This window comes from Staurois parvus, unplaced genomic scaffold (genome assembly GCF_062004578.1).
Source record: "Staurois parvus isolate SC_StPar_1 unplaced genomic scaffold, SC_StPar_1.0 ptg000206l, whole genome shotgun sequence".
Lineage (NCBI taxonomy): Eukaryota > Metazoa > Chordata > Amphibia > Anura > Ranidae > Staurois > Staurois parvus.
The window spans coordinates 1,512,139-1,527,119 of NW_028318002.1; the positions used below are offsets into that span (position 1 = coordinate 1,512,139).

The 14,981-nt window shown below is 40.9% G+C and overlaps 1 protein-coding gene across 1 annotated transcript in view; it reads right to left on the bottom strand.

Moving 5' to 3' along the window:
- Positions 1–11,544, bottom strand: part of KSR1 (kinase suppressor of ras 1) — a 226,595-nt gene extending 215,051 nt beyond the window's left edge. The window contains exon 1 of the mRNA XM_089678511.1: positions 11,088–11,544. Coding sequence (XP_089534637.1) covers positions 11,088–11,279 — 192 coding nt within the window. The 5' untranslated portion in view covers positions 11,280–11,544. The remainder of the gene's footprint in view (positions 1–11,087) is intronic.
- Positions 11,545–14,981: the final 3,437 nt, after the last annotated feature.

The following is a 14,981-nucleotide window of genomic DNA, read 5'->3' on the forward strand; positions in this document are numbered from 1 at the left end:
TCTATGCAGAAGGGAGTCTGATTTTGGACTCTCCAGCTTTAGTAAATAAACCCCCAAGTGTCTGAATCAGAGCATCCCCTTGCATGAATTGTGCCCATCAGTGTGCCTCCTTACATCAACTGCCTGCATCAGACTGGCTCATGGATCAGTGGATGCACGCTCAGAGACCTGGGGGGGGGGGGGCACCACCCCAGCACCCCCATAAATCTAGCCCTGAATGTGCGACATGTGGGACAGAGTAGCAGTGAGAGTAGGCCGGGCTATCAAAGAAGGATCCTTGTTATAGTTACTATAAAAAGAGAACATTGTTCATCAGATTTATTTTTCCGTAATATAATCATATGCCTGTCATTTTTTAGTGGAATAAGTATAATGATGTTTTTTTATTGGGCTAGTAATAAAAACCACATACAGTACACAGGTAACACTGCAATTAGTGTGATAAAAGTATATAAATTACTGAAACAGGTCTTGCCACCCTTGAAAGAAGATCCCTTTCCAAACTTGCCAACTAGTTAAGGTTCAGAGTGCAGCCTTTAGAAAAGGCATTTCAAATGGATATTCATAGCTCAAGGAAAAGCTCAAAATCATTTCAACTGGGGCAAGCATTGGATACATTTTTCTTCATGTAAATGTACGAATGCTAAGAAATGTGTACATGTAACACAAAGTGTTAGTTCACCTTTACAGAAAACAAAATGTAAAAGGTGAACTAATACCGGACACACTCCTCACCCCCCCCCCCCCCCCCTCCAGATTCCCGCTGTACTTTTCTCTGGGGTTGCTGAGCTGTCAGCACCACTACAACCACTCCAGCGGTCTGGGGATTTCTGTTGCTCTACATTTTGCCCCCACTGCCTCCCTATCCCTGTCCTGCTGCCCCGGCCCCTGTGTGCTCCCCTGGGCCCACTGCACTGCTGCCAGCTTTCCCCCTCCCACCTCCCGTCGGCTGCTGCAGGGGATACGGTCAGGATGGAGAGTGGGGAAGCGGCATTTACCAGCCCCTTCCTTGCTTTTGTTAAAAAAGTTTCATTAATTTCATAGCTGAGGCATAGTAAACTGTTTACTGTGCTTCAGGTTATAAATGAATGGGAAGCTCTGTACAGAGCTATTCCTGTCCATTCATTCTGTGCTGCTGAGGCTGCAGAGATAGAGACTGAGGTGCCCTCAGAGGGATCCTAAAAAAAAAAAAAAAAAAAATAATATTCAAAAACAAAATTGTTAAATACTAATAAAAAAAATGTTCCCCCACTGTAGGGGGACCCCAAGACGGCAGAAAGAGCACTCGCTGCAGGGACCTAATAAAGTGACCCATGATGGGAAAAAGAGCCCTGGGATCAGAGGGAAGGGACCCTTCATGGTTTCTTGCACCAGGGCCCTGAAGGTTCTAAATACCCCTCTGGTATCCAGTGTTATTTCACTTTTACATTTTGAACTAGCACTTTAAGCCCGCCATACACTGCTTAATTTTGATATGAAAATTTATACAAAGAACAACATCAGTATATTCCAGATGTCATTCGAAAGTACTTAATTTCAATTAACATTCCAATTTTTAAATGAATGGCATTAACCAAATACAAACTACAAATTTCGTTCACAAAAAATTTTTAGTTCTGCTCCTTCGATTTTTCTCCACAGATTCGACCCCATTATCTATTAAAAATGGATGAAAATTTTATGCATACCTTTAGACATGTTATCAAAGAGAACACAGTTCTCCCCTGATAAGGTCTTCATCCTCTTTTCTCCCCAGAAGGCCAGTACCATATTTGTTCAAGCATTATCCAGGGTCAGCAACTGCTTGCAGATCCAAGATGCTGGCACAGGGATAACACATTTATGTAAATCTAGATACCTGTAAAACAGCCGTTTTGTTCACCATGTATACACTTCTGGTAATGCTGTCCAGTCAGTGTACAAAATCGATGACACTGACAACTGTCAACCCAGGTGCCTTATCCCCTATGACATGCCTGTGTAGCAATCCATCACAGTATTACACAGATACAAGAGCCTAGGTAGAGGTTAATGGCTGGTTTTTAAAGATCAACATAAGGATACTGACGCCATTGCTGCATTTTCTTTTACTTTCTTCCATCACAGCTAAAGGAAATAGACCTCTGGAGGATCCAGAGCACTTTCCAAGTAACTTGCTTGTCATAAAACCAGATTTTCCACTTTTTTAATAGTAAACTCCTATATCTTGGTTTGCTTCAAAACACAGCCCAACAAATAATTAAAACCATAACACCTGTTATATAATGTCACCCTTTGCTGTACAACAGATTCTGCTAAAAACTAGCTGCCATTATTTGTCAACCAGCAATAACACATTAGCCATGGTCTTGTGCTCTTCGGCACTGCTCTGGGAAGAGAGCCTAAGGGAAAATATCATCGAGTCAGTCATGTCCAAAGTTATAAGGCTCCCATTAGTTCTGGCTTTCTCATGACAGACTCCTTTTTTTCTCTGTGTATACAATGGATATTTTTACTATATCATCTAGACCCCTGCCTGAGGAACAACAATTATTCTGGTCATCATGGTGGACCAGTTTTTTTATTTATTTATAAAAACAATAGGATTCCACTACCCCAGGCCTCTACTCTGGATATGTCATTGATTACTTAGAGTCTAGTAGAGAAGATGTCTCGAGCCTTAAAGAGCAAGTTCACCTTTTCACCAAAAAATGAAAAACGTTAACTCTAAGGTTCCATGTACACTGCAGCTGATAAACTCACGTTTAGGAGCTATTCTGCGTTTTTTTCAGCAGCCCCTGAACTCTCCCTAATGTTTTCCTATGTGTCCATGTACACTATGTCCTTTACAGTAATTTTTTTGAACGCTACAAACTTGCGTTCAGGGTAGATTTTATCAGCGTTTCAAATGCCAAACGCATGTAAACGTGGTTAACAGCGTTTGGAAATTTTTTTTCCAGATGCTGTCCAGAGCCTTTTTTCATTATTAAAAATGCATGCAAAGCATTTTCCCGGTACTCAAATGGACCTGGTACACCATACTTTTGAGGTTCTGCATGAAAGAAAATATGTTAGACACTGCTGCAATAATTTCTACACAGAAATGAGCTGGAACACATCCAAACACCACAAAAAAAAAAAAAGACAGCTAATCTCAACTTGCGTTGAGGAGTAGATTTTATCAGCGGTTCAAACAACAAATGCTTGTAAACGCGGCTAACCACATTTATAAGCATTTGAAATTTTTTTTTAACTCTTCCATTTCCAGATGCTGTCCAGAACCTTCTTTCATCATGAAAAATGCATGCAACGCGTTTTCCCGGTACTCAGATGGACCCGGTACACCGTACTTTGAGGTTTCGCATGAAAGAAAATATGTTAGACACTGCTGCAATAATTTCTGCAAAGAAATGAGCTGGAATATCCAAACACCACAAAAAAAAAAAAGACAGCTAATCTCAACAAATACTGCTCTCTCTGCTTCTGCTCTCTCTATTTCTCTCAAAATGTCTGAAATAATTGTTCACTGTTTTACAGTGCATTCTGGGCATTTTGAAAGGTCTCCTGAGTTTATCATTAAAAAACGCTTGTAAATGCAAACGTGGCTAAACAGACGTTTTTAACCTACGTTTTCCAGCAGTCAGTTTCCATCATTCAGAAATGTTTTCCAAACGTCCCGTGTGCATGGAGCCTAAATATCCTGGCCACTTCCCAGGACCCCATTGAACATAGCAGCCATAATGGCCCGTTCTGCAGGTGTAGCAATCCATACACCGTACAGCATAATACACAGCCCCAGAGTGATTATCCATCATAATGTTCACAATGGCAAGCACTCGTTGGTCAATACGACAATGCTGACCAAATAGGAAGCACTTATTTCTGCTAAGACACTTACTGGAAGAAGAAGCTTCAGATGTGCTTCCAGGTACCGCTACGTAGCTGTGCTAACTAGTGAGTACTTGCAATTTTATGCATTACAAGGAAGGACACTCCTTTTGGGGCTGTGTATTGTGGTGGACAGACCATTACACTGGCAGCATTGCATCATGGCCACTAGCTGCAGTGGAGTCCGGAGTGTTGGCCAGGATTTTTAGAGTTAGTTCACCTTTTCATTTTTTGTGAAAAAGTGAACTTACCATTTAAAGTGGACCTTTATACCAGAAAAGCCATGTGTGGGATTAAAAGCAGGGGGAAGTGAAGTTCCTCTTTAAGAACACTAGAGTTTTTTTTCCTACAAAGTAACCAAATCCAATAAATTGTTAGAGATCATACAAATACATTGTGGATTGCTTAGTTGTCATGTAATTTGTTATATTCTTAATGTTCAAGCTAATATACTGTATGTAGAGAACATATTTGAAAGAAAAAAAAAAAAAAAAAAAACACACACTTTCAGAAAACTTCAGTAGCCAAAACAAATTTTTTTCTTTTGGTTTAGGAGTATACAGTTGATACCTTCAGTTGATAAATGCATGCTGTGCATTTGATGGAAATAAACTCGGCAAAAATGTGTGATCATCACATGGATGACCTTTCAATGGTCATGTTGTTTGTAAAATAACAAAGTATTTAGCAATGCTTAAAGTGATACTAAAGACTAAAATGTTTTTTTCTAAAAATAACAAACATGTCTATACTTACCTGCTGTGTGCAGTGGTTTTGCACAGAGCAGCCTGGATCCTCTTCTCAAGTCCCCCACAGGTTCTCCTGGCCCCTCCCTCCTCTCAGGTGCCCCTACAGCAAGCAGCTTGCTATGGGGGCACTCGCTGCTCTGTGTGCCCATTCACACATGGAGCTGCAGCTTGGCCCCGCCCCTTCTCCATTCTCATTGGCTCACTGGCTGTGACTGACAGCAGCAAGAGCCAATGGCCCTACTGCTGTCTCAGCCAATGAGGAGAGGGAGTTCTTGGATAGCCAAGACAGTGTGCTGGAACGAGAGGGGGCTTAGATCAGGATTAGGGGGGGGCTGCTGCACAGAGAAGGATTTTTAACTTCATGCATAAAATGCATGAAGGTAAAAAACCCTGAGCATTTACAACCACTTTAAAGTTTATTTCCACTTATGTAGTTAAATTTGAGAACATCCTATTAAGTATTTGTTATGTGTTCCCATTCACATAGGAGACCTACATTGTAATTTATTTATATATATATATATATATATATATATATATATATATATATATATATATACAGTCATGGCCGAAATTGTTGGCACCCTTGATATTTCTCCAGGAAATCATGTATTTCTCACGAAACGTATTGCATTAACACATGTTTTGCTATACACATGTTTATTCCCTTTGTGTGTATTGGGACAAAACAAAAAAAGGGAGGAAAGAAAGCAAATTCGACATAATGTCACACAAACCTCCAAAAATGGGCTGGACAAAAGTATTGGCACCCTTTCACAACTGCGGATAAATAAGAATGTTACAAGCATGTGATGCTCCTGTAAACTCACCTGGGGCAAGTAACAGGTGTGGGCAATATAGAAATCACACCTGAAAGCAGATAAAAAGGAGAGACGTTCACTTAACCTTTGCATTGTGTGTCTGTCTGTGCCACACTAAGCATGGACAACAGAAAGAGGAGACGAGAACTGTCTGAGGACCTGAGAACCAAAATTGTGGCAAAATATCAACAATCTCAAGGTTACAAGTCCATCTCCAGAGAACTAGATTTGCCTTTGTCCACAGTGCGCAACATTATCAAGAAGTTTGCAACCCATGGCACTGTAGCTAATCTCCCTGGTCGTGGACGGATGAGGAAAATTGATGAAAGATTGCAACGCAGAATAGTCCGGATGGTGGATAAGCAGCCCCAAACATGTTCCAAAGACATTCAAGCTGTCCTGCAGGCTCAGGGAGCATCAGTGTCAGCGCGAACTATCCGTCGACATTTAAATGAAATGAAACGCTATGGCAGGAGACCCAGGAGGACCCCACTGCTGACACAGAGACATAAAAAAGCAAGACTACAGTTTGCCAAAATGTACTTGAGTAAGCCAAAAGCCTTCTGGGAAAACGTCTTGTGGACAGATGAGACCAAGATAGAGCTTTTCGGTAAAGCACATCATTCTACTGTTTACCGAAAACGGAATGAGGCCTACAAAGAACAAAACACAGTACCTACGGTAAAATATGGTGGAGGTTCAATGATGTTTTGGGGTTGTTTTGCTGCCTCTGGCACTGGGTGCCTTGACTGTGTGCAAGGCATCATGAAATCTGAGGATTACCAAAGGATTTTGGGTCGCACTGTAGGGCCCAGTGTCAGAAAGCTGGGTTTGCGTCCAAGATCCTGGGTCTTCCAGCAGGACAATGACCCCAAACATACGTCAAAAAGCACTCAGAAATGGATGGCAAAGAAGCGCTGGAGAGTTCTGAAGTGGCCAGCAATGAGCCCAGATCTAAATCCCATTGAACACCTGTGGAGAGATCTTAAAATTGCTGTTGGGAAAAGGTGTCCTTCCAATAAGAGAGACCTGGAGCTGTTTGCAAAGGAAGAGTGGTCCAAAATTCCGGGTGAGAGGTGTCAGAAGCTTATTGATGGTTATAGGAAGCGACTGATTTCAGTTATGTTTTCCAAAGGGTGTGCAACCAAATATTAAGTTAAGGGTGCCAATACTTTTGTCCAGCCCATTTTTGGGGTTTTGTGTGACATTATGTCATATTTGCTTTTCTGCCTCTGTTTTATATTTGTTCCAATACATACAAAGGGAATAAACATGTGTATAGCAAAACATGTGTTAATGCAATACCTTTTTTGTGTGAAATACTTGATTTTCAGGAAAAATATCAAGGGTGCCAACAATTTCGGCCATGACTGTATATAGTTCGGTACAGCTATTCAATTGCTTGGTAACACAAATTGCTAATCAGCCAATCACATGACAGCAACTCAATGCATTTAGGCATCTAGAAGTGCTGAAGACAACTTGCTGAAGTTCAAACAGAGCATCAGAATGGGGAAGAAAGGTGCTTTAATGACTTTGAGCATGGTTGTTGGTGCCAGACGGGCTGGTCTGACTTTTCCAATAACTGTTGATCTACTGGGATTTTCACACACAACCATCTCTAGGGTTTACAGAAAATGATCTGAAAAAGAGAAATATCCAGTGAGTGGCAGTTGTGTGGACAAAAATGCCTTGTTGATGTCAGAAGTGGCCGGTGAGTGTATATATATTTTTTTCTTCTCAGCTTTTAGATGTTTTTCTCTTATAAGCTGGCTGTCTGCCCAGTTTGAAAGTGAGTCTCTCTCATTAACATACAATGCAGAAGCCTGTCCTTAACATTATGTAGCAAAGGAAAATTCCGTTTTGGAGTTTTCAGAAAACAGCCAATCAAATGCAAGCAGCAATTTTTAAACACATTTTAGCCTGTCATAGATTTTGACAGGATGCTAGCAGTGGTGCTGGATGTTTTTTATTTTTTGCTCTATCAACAAAAAATTTTTGAAAAAAAACAAAACAAAAAAAAAAAAGAAAAACCACCACAATATTTTTGACTTTTTGCTATAAAGCATATCCACTAAAATGTGAAAAATCAAATTTCATCATAAATTTAGACCACATGCTACATGTCTTTGCTAAGAAAAATCCTAATACGTATAAATTAATTGGTTTACGTGAAAATTATAGCATCCACAAATGGCGGTATATATACTGGGACTTTAATTTTTTTTTATACTAGCAATGGTGGCAATCAGCGACTTATAGCGGGACTGGGGGACTGTGGCGGGCATGCTAACACTGGGTGGGAACTGACTGGCTGACACCGACATCCCTAGTGACACTGATACAGTGATCAGTGCTAATAAAAAGCACTGACACTGTACTAATGACACTGGGCAGGAAGGGGTTAACTTGTGGGAGATCAAAGGGTTAACTGTGTGCGTTTTACTGTTTTGCTACAGAGTCATGCTGCTTTGCATTTCTCTGCAGTGCTCAAAGCAGCATGTCCTTGTTTACACACAGGTCTCTCCCATCAGCTTTACACGGCGATCGCTGGGTGCCAGCAGGGACCCGATGATTGACATCCCTAGCAGCCAATGGCAGTATGGGTAGGGTGACGCACGTGCGTGCCCCCTACTTGGGAATGCAAATCACGTATATATACACACACACGTTATTTTGCGCAGCCCTGCCTTCCTGTAGCAGCAATTCTACTATAGGGTGGCAGGCAAGCTGTTAAAGTGGAATTTTGGTCAAACATTGAAGTCCTGCTGGTTCACACCTTTCTTCCAGTTACAGGGGGTTTTTTGCCCCCGCCTCACCACCGCCGAAGTACTGATTTTATCATGTCCCAGGAGACTGAAGGACCATTCACAAAGTGCCACATGAGCTTGCACATGTGCAGAGGGATGCCAGCTATGGTTCCTCAGCAAGCCACAGCCAGCTCTCATATCCAAGATGGCGGCACCAGGGACCCACAGTGGTAAGAAGAACAGGCTGCAGGAAGACAGAGCTGGACCTGAGGCACTTGTACCTGCAGATTTTTAAAAAACAAACTGAAGTTTCGCTTTACAGCCTAAACGCCCACCACACATTGCGATATTATACACATTTTCATCACAAAGATGGATGAGTTCTCAGCTGTCATGCAAACATAAGTTTCAATGTTTTCCACAATTTCTCCTCAAATGAAAACCATACCAAGTACATCAAAAACATCCTAACCATATTGCAACATGCTATTCCAGAACTGCTTGCTTGTTTCAAATATTCATAACATGTGTCTCCTAAGATTGTGATAAAAGACAAAACCATCCAATCGTCGTTGTGAAGAACTAAACCCAGTAAAATGTTACATCATATGTTTGGCATTTTAAATAAGCAGACAGCCCTAGCTGGTGACTTGGTATTTGAACATAATAATATGACAGGCAATCAAGGCCCACAACCATGATGATTTTACTCTAAGTGGGTCACCCAGTTATTACGCTAAAGGGCTCATTCACATCACATGCGTTGTTGCATTTCCCAGTGCAATCAAATATATGGCCATGGGAAAATCCATTGCTTTCAGTAGGACTTGGGGTCCTTCAAAAACGCAACAAGTTATTAAGTGCATGACTCAGACATTTTCATAGCAACAAACTTGTAAAGAGATACCAACTATAAAATATTCACTTAAAACATTAAATAACATTGATTTAAAACTGTCAAATATAAGACACATGTGCAGTAGAGTACCAGGGAAGATGCAATATTGGAGCAGTCAAGTTAGTGGTTTCAAAGAGTTGAAAAATGTCCACAATGTCCCTAAGGAACAGGACTTGCGCTTTAAGTTGCCTTAATGTTTTTACAACTTTCATGAAACAAAGTGATCAATGACTTCAATATATTTAGATACCAGTAATCAGATGATAATCAATAGTTGTGACACAAGCAATTGTAGCAAGACCTGGACATCAAAAATGGTGATAAACGTTGGCTAAGGGTTCCTTGAGATGTGGCTAACTGACCCCAGATCTGCCTGCAAAATTTTAGGTCCAATGTCACTTGGCAAAGCCAGCAGCATAACTAAAGGGGTAGCATTCTGGCCACCACTTTAAGGGGGCTATTCTTCCCACCAATGGAAAGGCCAGTTTAATGTAATGGCCATTTATCCCAAAGATTATTATTAGCAGGGGTTCCGAGACCTAAAAATTAGTTCAAGACTTCTTTTATTGTAAAGACATTGAGAAAGTTTGCTCTGTTAAAGCCATTCTCAGCCAAGTTTCTTTCTGAGGTGAAAATACACACAGAAATGGCGCAAACGCCTAGTACATTATCTTTAGCACTTTATTAGGTGAAATTAATAAAATTATACTCACAAGCCCAAAAGGCCGAAAGCATGTAAACACAAACAAACACACACAGGTATTGTATACTGATGTCCACTATCCAGCTCCAACTGGTAGATGGATGACTAAGCCGGGTGACGTGTTTCGGGGAACTTGCCCCCTTCCTCAGAGCAATGTAAGGGCCATTACGTTGTAAGGGCCACTTTTCTAAAGGCTTCAAAATGGACTAATCTTAGCAGGTCTTCCCTATGATCTGAAATTTTTTTACAGGGTTCCTTCTGGGTAAAGAGGTTGAAAAAAGTTTACTTTAATTCAGCCATTTTCAAACAAGGCTTATTAGAATCCTAGGTTTCCAGCAGAGATGGTTAGGCGTTTCTTGAGCAGTAGCTAACTGATCATCAGATAGTGTCCCTGCATAGTTTCAGGTCCAATGCCATTTGGCAGAGCCAGCGGCATGACCACAAGGGTAGCATTCCATTCACTGCATAGGAGGAATTCTTTACAATGACCCACTGATGTAAGGGCAATTTTTTCAAAGACCTCCAATGTTCTAATCTTAGCAGGTTACGATCTGAAAATTATTTAGAGAGTTCCTTCAAGGTAAAAACGTTGAAAAAAAGGTTGCTTTAGCCCAGCCATTCTCAACCAAGGCTCAGTAGAATCTTAGGCTTCTACTCCAGAGATGGTTAGGGGTTGCTTGAGCAGTAGCTAATTGACCATCTGATGGTGCCTGCATAGTTCCAGGTCCAATGCCCATTGGCATAACCAGCGGCATGTCTTCAAGAGTGACCACCACCAACGTAAGAAGCATTTTCCCAATGACCCTCAATCTTAGCTAGGGCTCCCTGAGACCTCAAGGGTTCCTCCTGGGCCAACAAGTAAAGAAAGACGCTTCAACATAGAAAGGTTTCTTGAATCAGCAACTGTCAAGAACCCCAAAATGTTTCCCAATAAAAAGTAGAACACAGAAACCACCAATAGACCCATTTGTCTGCCTTTAAGCAAAGACTGTCAACCTCTGGCCTACCTCCTTAGCCAATCTCATCAGAACTGGTTATGTGCAAGACCCAAGGTGCGACTACTGACCCCCTCATCCCATTGTATGCCCATGGCATGCACCCTACTTACATACAAGTCAGATTAACCCCTTCAGCCCTGCTCCAGGTCTGTGCTGTCAGATGTCAGGGCTGCATGAAAACAATAGAGCACATAGGCCTCCAGAGCAGGGGGAGGACTACACAAACTCGGCTATTAACCCTGGCACTGCCAGCCTTGGAGCAGTGTGGCAGGATACCCTATTAGCAGGGATGATCACCCACCTCCAGGGTCCGGATCTCCTGCTGAGTGAGGTCGTTGGAGGCGGCGCACTGAGTGCGGAGTCCCCGCAGGTTGGACATGGAGATGTCGATCATGTTCTGGATGAGCTCGCAGTGCTGCCGGGCGGACAGGGCCGGTCCGCTCTCCATCCCATTCCACCCCGGCTTCTTCTCTACCATCTTCTGAGCCTGCATCTCCTCGGCATCGGGAACACGAGCCACCCGGGGCCAAGGGCTTCTCCCTACAAAATCAGCGATCAGGGCAGCAGCGATCCGACCCCGGGAGATCGATGAGGATCACCCAGCAAAAGTGGCGATGTGCATGGGGAGAGGAGATCAGCGTGCAGCCTGGGATTGCTGACAACACAGGTCAGCCCCCTCCACCAATACAGAGGGATCACAATGCACACAAGGCAGCGATGTCAATACAAGGAGCCGAGCAAAGTAAGAAGAGTCTGACAGCAACGCCGCTCCGCACTCACTGCTGCCTCCCCTCCTACAATGTCACACTGCTCGGGTCAGCCGCAGAGGATGCTGGGCCGTGTAGTCTGCACTCTGACAGCTCCATCACATCATAGGGGAAGGCTGGACTCCCATCACCACAGCTACTTTCACTTTTACATTGCAAGCAGCCTAGGGAGAACAAGGTGGTCACACACGCTCCAATAACCAATCCATTTCTGTTCTGATCACAAGAAGCAATCTATAGTTGACATCCCATTCATCTGATATGACACACATGGGGATAGGGGTTCCACCTCATCCTTTTAAAACTGAACACATATTAATGACACAGGTTCTGGGGCTGATTATGTGGTAATTACATTCACTTAGTGCCTTATGTGCATTAAATAAGCCCCAGAACCATGGTCATTAATATGTGTTTGGGTTTAAAGGGATGAGGTGGAAATCCTACATGGGAAGCGGATTTGGATCAATAGCAAAGATATTCTAATGGTGACCATACATACTCCGATAAATTATCAATTCCTTTTCCGATCAGAATAATCTATGGTCGACAGCCTAGTCAACCGATATGACACATGTGGAACAGTGGATTTGGATCGATAGCAAATATCATAATGGTGACCATGCACACTCCGATAAATGATCAATTCCTTTTCCGATCAGAATAATCAATCTATGGTCGACAGCATAGTCAACCGATATGACACATGTGGAACAGTGGATTTGGATCGATAGCAAATATCATAATGGTGACCATACACACTCCGATAAATGATCAATTCCTTTTCCGATCAGAATAATCAATCTATGGTCGGCAAGCTAGTCAACCGATATGACATACGTGGGACAGTGGATTTGGATTAATAGCAAATATGATAATGGTGACCATACACACTCCGATAAATGATCAACTCCTTTTCCGATCAGCATGATCAATCTATTGTCGGCAACCTAGTCAACCGATATGACACACGTGGGACAGTGGATTTTGGTCGATAGAAAAGACATGATCATTATGGTGACTATGCACACTGCGATAAATTATCAATTTATTTTCAGATCAAAATAACCATTCTCTAGTCGTCAACCCATTCAACAACAGATATGCCACACATGGGAGAGTGGATTTTGATTGATAGTAAAGATATGATCATACTGTAATGGTGAGCATACACACTAATAACGGTGATCATACATGCTGTAATAATTAATGATCAATTTATTTTCCCAGCAGAATAATTGATTTATAGATAACAACCCATTTGATCGATATGCCACTCATGGGAGAGTGGATTTTGATTGATAGCAAAGATATGATCATACTGTAATGGTGAGCATACACACTAATAACAGTGATCATACATGCTCTGATAAATTATCAATTTCTTTTCCGAGCAGAATGTTTGATCTATAGCCAACAACACATTTGATTGATACACCACACATGGGAGAGTGGAATTTGATTGATAGTAAAGATATGATCATGCTGTAACGGTGAGCATACACACTAATAACGGTAATCATACATGCTCTAATTAATGATCAATTTCTTTTCCTAACAGAATAATTGATTTATAGATAACAACCCATTTGATCGATATGCCACTCATGGGAGAGTGGATTTTGATTGATAGCAAAGCTATGATTATACTGTAATGGTGAGCATACACACTGATAACAGTGATCATACATGCTCTGATAAATTATCAATTTCTTTTCTGAGCGGAATAATTGATCTATAGCCAACAATCAATTCAATCGATACGCCACACATGGAAGAGTGGATTTTGATTGATAGCAAAGCTATGATCATACTGTAATGGTGAGCATACACACTCATAACAGTGATCACACATGCTCTGAGAAATGCTCAATTTATTTTCTGAGCAGAATAATTGATCTATAGCCAACAACCCATTTGATCGATATGCCACACGTGGGAGAGTGGATTTTGATTGATAGCAAAGATATGATCATACTGAAATGGTGAGCATACATACTCATAATGGTGATCATACATGCTCTGATAAATGATCAATTTCTTTTCTGAGCAGAATAATTGATCTACAGCAAACAACTTATTCGAACAATATGACACATGGGAAAGTGGATTTAAAATGACAGCAAATATATGATCATAATGGTGATCATACATGCTCTGATAAATGATCAATTCTTTTTCTGAACAGAATAATTGATCTATAGACAACAATCAAATCGATACGCCACACATGGGAGAGTGGATTTTGATTGATAGCAAAGATATGATCATACTGTAATGGTGAGCATACACACTCATAATGGTGATCATACATGCTCTGATAAATGATCAATTTTTTTTCTGAGCAGAATAATTGAGCTATAGCCAACAACCCATTGGATTGATATGCCACACATGGGAAAGTGGATTTTGATTGATAGCAAACATATGATCATACTATAATGGTGAGCATACACACTCCAATAAATGATAAATTCCTTTTCTGATCAGAATAATCAATCTATAGTCGACAACCCATTTAAACAATATTACACACATGGGAAGGTGGAGTTTGACTGATAGTAAATATATATTCATAATAGTGAGCATACATGCTCTGATAAATTAACAATTTCTTTTTCAAGCAGAAAAATTAATCTGTAGCCAACAACACATTAGATCGATATGCCACACATGAGAAAGTAGATTTTGATCGATAGCAATGATCATAATGGTGAGCATGCACACTGCAATAAATGATCAATTCCTTTTCTGAATAAACAATCTGTAGTCGACAACCCATTCAAACAGTATGACACACATGGGAAAGTAGATTTCGATTGATAGCAAAGATATGATCATAACAGTAACTATACACACTCCGATAATTGATCCATTTATTTTCTGATCAAAATAATTGATCAATAGTCAGCAACCCATTCAACCAATATGACAGACATGGGACAGTGGATTTTGATTGACATAAAAGAAATGATCATAATGGTAACCATACACACTTCGATAAATGATCCATTTCTTTTCCGATCAGAATAATCGATCTATAGTTGACAAGCCATTTAACTGATATGTCATACATGGGAAAATTGATTTCTATCAATAGCAAAGACATGATCATAATGGTGACTATACAAATAATTGACCTATAATCAACAACCCATTAGACCAGTTGGACACACATGGGAAAGTGGATTTCAATTGATAGCAAAGATATGATCATAATGGTGGCCATACAGGCTCCAATAAAAGATCAATTTACTTTTTTGAACAGAATAATTGATCTATAGTTGACAACCCATTCAATTGATATTCCATACATGGAGTATTGGATTTCAACCAATAGTTAAGATATGATTGTAACTTACGATCATAAATCATCAAGCACATCTCTGTTTCCACCGTGTAATCTCATAATCTAATCAATCAAAACA